At 40.3% G+C, this 5,861-nt stretch overlaps 1 protein-coding gene across 1 annotated transcript in view; it reads right to left on the minus strand.

Moving 5' to 3' along the window:
• Positions 1–371: 371 nt before the first annotated feature.
• LOC121027438 (guanylate-binding protein 6-like) overlaps positions 372–5,861 on the minus strand; it is a 24,571-nt gene continuing 19,081 nt past the window's right edge. Inside the window, exons 7-11 of the mRNA XM_040470897.1 lie at positions 4,916–5,196; positions 4,000–4,212; positions 2,154–2,256; positions 1,638–1,831; positions 372–641 (exon numbers count right to left, since the gene is read on the minus strand). Coding sequence (XP_040326831.1) covers positions 414–641; positions 1,638–1,831; positions 2,154–2,256; positions 4,000–4,212; positions 4,916–5,196 — 1,019 coding nt within the window. The 3' untranslated portion in view covers positions 372–413. The remainder of the gene's footprint in view (positions 642–1,637; positions 1,832–2,153; positions 2,257–3,999; positions 4,213–4,915; positions 5,197–5,861) is intronic.

A 5,861-nucleotide genomic window follows, 5' to 3' on the forward strand; every position in this document is an offset into this window, starting at 1 on the left:
TCCCAGGGTATACACGTTAAGTTTATACTACCACTTTGTATAGATAGATATTTAATCTAATTTAGCAATCTTTTGCCATTTAAGATGATGCCTCAGTGGATTTTGCACATGTAGATTTCCTAAATCTATAAATCCTAAGTCTGGTGTCCTCCATTCTTGTCTTAAGTCCAGTGAGTATCCTTATTATCATTGCTTTAAATTCTCCATCAGCAATGACCATTGCTTTAAATTCTCAATGATATAGCTACATCAAAATGTACATGCATTTATTCTATCTAATGCAGGCCAGTCATCACCATCCTCTCGCGTGTACTTTTTATATTTGAAACTTTGCTGAATAAAAGTGAAAAGCATACATACTAAAAATAGGCCAGAGTATATAGCCACATTCTTTAATTTCTTTAAAAGGAGAGCTAATTCTTTTTAAAAATTGAGCTCACTGTTCTCACAACAGTATCAAGAACTCTAACAGGAGAAGCAAATATTGAAATAATCTCACTGCCAAATCTGTCTAAGGCTTGTGTAAACCAGGAAGCTTCATTATTTTTAGTCATGTCAATCATATGTTTCAACTGCCTTATCTCCTCATCCATCTCTTCAGATTTCTTTCTAAACCCTTCTTTGAGCAGATCTTCTTGGACCTAAATAAAAGGCGAGAAGGAAAACTTTTAAAATTATCATTTTTTTTAAGATTTGCACTTTGTATTTGAAAATTTGGTCAAACTACGTTTTACTCATAAAATTCTTCCTTCTTACTCAAGCATGAAAGGAGAATTTTGCAATGAGGAATATCTCCCTGGCTTGGACGTGAACATTGAGAGGAAGCATAGTTTCAAGCCTTTCTAAAATTCACACACCACTAAGGCTTTGCTAGGATGCTAAACCTGACACAAAGACAAATGTAACATTTTTCAGCCAAAAAATGCCAATTGATAGGTAGCCTTGGTCTGATTGCACTAGTTCTCAGTCCCACTTGGGTTGGTATGGTCACCCAAATAGTAGAAATGATGAGAACTTACAAGCTGTTCTAGAAATCTGTTATAAATATGTTATTATGGACAATAAGTGATCTCCTCCCTATGCCATTTGATAAATTGGGAAGACTATCCACACTTGGAGACAATAGAGTAATTTTAGAAGCTGTCACTTCCCTGAGTTTTTAAGTCTTTACATTTCTGATAGTTTTATGTCAGCATATATCTACCTCAGGGTCTTTGGGTAGCAGTAGGGTTTCTGATAATTGTCAGTGATCTTGGTAAAGCAGTTGCTACTCATATTAAATCATATGGTTGAATATATGTTTAATCAAGCCTCATGAGATCATTTTAAAACCCCCAAATGCTATTTGTAGAGCTTAGAGGGGCCATACTCATCCTGAACTGTCTAGAGTCTACATATAGAGTGGAATTCAAAGGCTTCTATAGAAAAGGAGGGGGAAGAGGAGGGGAGGAGATGGAAGAGGGGAAGGAGAGGGAGAGGGAGAAGAAGAAAAATTCAAAGGTTTCAGGATTTTAATAAGTCACAAGCAATTAATGGCAATGATGCTTCTTTCCATGAGCTCCCTGTAACCTTCACCCATCCTTTCCTGAGGTACCAGGAGGACCATCAAGCAGCACCAAGGCCATGGGCAGACGTACCTTCAGCTTATGCTCCAACATCATGTTCTGTTCTTTTATTATGTTTTCTGTCTCTCTCTTCATCTTCTCTTTCAGTTGAGCTATGTTCTCCTGGAGACTCCTCTGTTGTGCTTCAATCTGCTGTTCCTGCTCCAGTAGTTTCTGTCTTAGCACCTCCTGTTCCTTCTCAGCTGCTTCCTTGCTGGCCCTCTCCGCTGCCCCAGGAAAGTTCCAAGAGGGAAGAAAATTAGGTGAAGACTGATCTCTACCCTCTTGAACTCAGAGACAAAACAAAGTTGGAAGGGAAGACAGAAAATCTCTGCGTTCCTCGTGTCCATACCATTGGGAGCACATTTCAGAATATTAGGGTAAAGGCCCTATCTGGCTGACATACAAATACAACTCTCCTTGTTGTTTATAGATTTAGCAGAGTTGTTCCACAGAAGGAGAGGAAGCTCCTTGTTTCAGGAAGGCTTTGCACTCACACCTGACAGAGGGACCTACCCAAGCCATTGTGAGCCAAGCCCGGCCCCGTACCTGCTATGGCCTTCTCCCCATCGGTAAGGGCTTTATCTGCCTGCCAGATGGATTTCTCTATCGAAGCCTGTGATTGTAGAAAATTCTGGAGGACCTCATTTGCCTGAGGAACCAAGAAGGAGACAAGAACTTAGATTTCCACTACAGAGATAAGTGCTGCAAAAACAAGTACGTATGTCCATGTCATTTTTGCTTCATGCTTAAAATTCTATGGTGGCTCCCTACAGTGTTCAAGCTCCATAGTGTGACCAGAGACTCTCCATATCTCCTGCTTCCTGTCTCCTTCCAGTGTCTACCCCCCGTGCTGCTCCCTTCTACCTACTCTAGGTTCCAGCCAGTCAGAACTATGTTCAGTTCTGTAAATCCATAATCTCTGCTGCTTTTATAGGTTTGCCTTCTCACTGGGAAATGTTGCCTCTAATTTGTACTGTTGATCTCCTCTGTTGTTTGCTGGCTTTAACTTTAGGCAAGTTATTTTAACCTGCCTGTGCCTCTCAGTTCAGATCTGTAGAATATTGACAATAAATGTAGATGTTTCTTTAGGTTGTTTGAAGGATTAAGCTAAAGAGTCTAGGAAAACAGTTTTACATGATTGCTATAAGAAATAATAGTCTAGGAGCACAGGGTGGCCCAGTCAGTTAAGCATCTCACTTTGGCTCAAGTCATGATTTAATGGTTTGTGGGTTTGAGCCCAACATTGGGCTCTGTGCTGATGGTACAGCGCCTGCTTGGGATTCTCTCTGTCTCCTTCTCTCTCTCTGCCCCTTCCTTTTTCTCTGTCTGTCTCTCCTCAAAATAAATAAATAAGCTTTAAAAAAAAGAAATGACAGTCTAATATATATTAGTTGCATTATTATTATCATTATTTTTAAATTATTATTGTTTGTTACCACAACCTATGTAGCCCATTTGCATTTATTTATTTATTTGTTTGTTTATTACTCTTTTTTTAACTTGAGTGTGGTTGACACTCAATGTTACCTTAGTTCCCAGTGTAGAGCATAGTGATTTGACAGGTTTATCCTTATGCTGTGTTCACCAAAAGTGTAGCTACCTTCAGCCTTGTGCATCGTTGTTACAATATCTACAACATCATTGACTGTACTCCTTATACTGTGCCTTTCATCCTCACGACTGATTCACTCCATAACTGGAAGCCTGGAAAGCCTGGACCTCCCACTCCCCTTCGCCCATTTTGCTTATCCCTTTATCCCCCTCCCATCTGGCAACCATCAGTTTGTTGTCTGTGTTTACAGGTGTGATTCTGCTTTTTGTTTGCTTATTCATTTGTGGGCTTTTTTTTTAAGATTCCACTTATGAGCAAAATCATATGGTATTTGTCTTTCTCAGTCTGACTTATTTCACTTAGCATAATATCCTTTAGGTCCATCTATGTTGTCTCGAATGGCATGATCTCATACTTTTTATGGCTGTATAAGATTAAGTTGCATGTAGCCCATTTCCATAGGTTCATATGGGTTATAACTTTGTATGAAATTATCTGTGTATTTGACTTTCTCTCTTACTTTTGATCATACTTAAGTACAAAGACTCTGACTTTACCTTGTAAATTGTCAGCACTTAGCATATTCAATGTCATGTTGTTAAATGAAGAAATGAGTAATTTCTATCTCGTGTGGATTCCAGAAATCCATACTCATTTCTTGGGAATGGGCATTTCCACTCTCTTCAGGAGTATATAACACATAGTGGACCTTAAAAGCTAAATCTGTCATGATATCCCCATGCTGTCTTATCACCCACAACTGGTGCTGTCCTTTCAGATTTTCAGGAGACCCCTGTGACTCTGTTCTGTAGGCTCCCCCATGTTCCCCTTATTCCTCACCTTCACTCCTCTCCTGGGAACTTGTGAATAATTCCATTCAATACTTTCCTTTGCTTGCCTGTAGAGCTTGTACCCTCCAGGAACAGAAAAAGTTCCTATGGAAATATTTTTCATTAGGGCCTTTGAAAGCTGATCAAGCATAGACTGGCAGTATTTAACTGATGCTTCTTCATTCTGCTGCAAGAAATGTTGCTTCTTATCCTTTATGATTTCCTACAAGGGAAATGTAGAGAGATGTCACCAGAAGGAAGGAATGGAAAAGGTAAGATTCCAAAGAATCTGGTAGAAGGATTGATCTAACTGTGGTCCGTGAGAAAAGCATTCTGTTGGCGAAGGACATGGAATAAAACAGGAATCACAAGACTTGATTTACTGACAACCTTGAATACTCCCTGCAAGACTATGGGAAAGTTTCTTAACCTCCATGGTTCTTCTGAAATGTTGGAGTTGTGTTACCATAATTTCTATGGTTCCTTGCAGCTGTAGCATTCAATGATTTTATCTTCAACGATACACCGATACAACAAGGAGCAATGTAAGTTGAAAATGGCCTGGAATGAGGATCTGATAAGAGAAAGTTTGCTTCCTGACAAGGGGATTGTGTTCACAGAAAGCATCCATGCCCAGGAATGACTTTTGGGTCTTCTGGGCAGGCTTGGAATCCATAGATGTATTCAGATCAGGAGGATATCTGTACTGATAATTGCTTCAGAAATCAGAGAGATTTCTAGATAAAGTACCTCAGGTTTCAGAGAAAAAAAGAAAGAAGAAACTGTAGTCCTTTGAAACTCTCTCATGAGAATCCAGATTTTTTTTATCCTTGAGTAAGAGATGAGCCATGGGGTCAGTAAAGGTATTTCTAGACTTCATCCTTCAAAGGGAAAGGACCCACAGAGTAAAAACTAAGACAAATTACCACAAGAGTCTTCTGAAACTCCTGATTTTCATCCTTGAAGGAATGCTCCATGAACACCCTAATGGCTTCCCTCTCACAGTCTGCATGCACATCCAGCAGCTCCTGGAGCGTGTCTGTGGGGAACCTCACTCGCTGGGCCATCTGCTCGCTGTAGTGGTCGGCTGCCTTCTGCATGGCCACTGAGTTCTCAAGCTGGGCTAGAGTTGTCACTGCATTCTCCAAACAAGGCACCGCCCCAGTATTGATGGTATCCACATAGGTCACCACCAGAGTTCTCAACCCTGAATGAGCCAGGATATTGAAGGGAAAAATATCAAATTATCACCCCACAGGATCCCAGATTCTGAGACTACATTTCTGAAGTCATGTACGTACACACACATCCCCCAGCTTCCCCCACAGGAGCCCTGCCTCCTATCTTCACCTTTGTTTTCCTATTGACTCTTAATTTTTATGGTTTTCCAGGCCACACAGCCAAAGCAATTTAAAAATCTACCTTCATCTAACATACTAAAAGGGTATCTGGAAAACATACTTTCCCATTAAAAATTAAAAACAAAAAAATTATATAGGTAGATAGATGAGGCAAGGTAAATCAGATTATATTTATTCCTAATTCTGAAGCTTCCAATGGATTTTCACTGATTTGTGGGGATGCTCTAAGTAACAAATAACACTTATCAGATAGGACTTTCCTTGAGGAAAAAAAAATCCATACAGTATATTCTGTTTGTTTTTTGTTTTTGTTTTGTTTTTAACTAGGCTTCATGACTGCATGGAGCCCAATGTGGGGCTTGAACTCACAACCCTGAGATCAAGACCTGAGCTGGGATCAAGAGTTAGACATTTAGGGGCGCCTGGGTGGCGCAGTCGGTTAAGCGTCCGACTTCAGCCAGGTCACGATCTCGCGGTCCGTGAGTTCGAGCCCCGCGTCAGGCTCTGGGCT

Source organism: Herpailurus yagouaroundi, unplaced genomic scaffold (assembly GCF_014898765.1).
Source record: "Herpailurus yagouaroundi ecotype Mexico unplaced genomic scaffold, PumYag 77, whole genome shotgun sequence".
Lineage (NCBI taxonomy): Eukaryota > Metazoa > Chordata > Mammalia > Carnivora > Felidae > Herpailurus > Herpailurus yagouaroundi.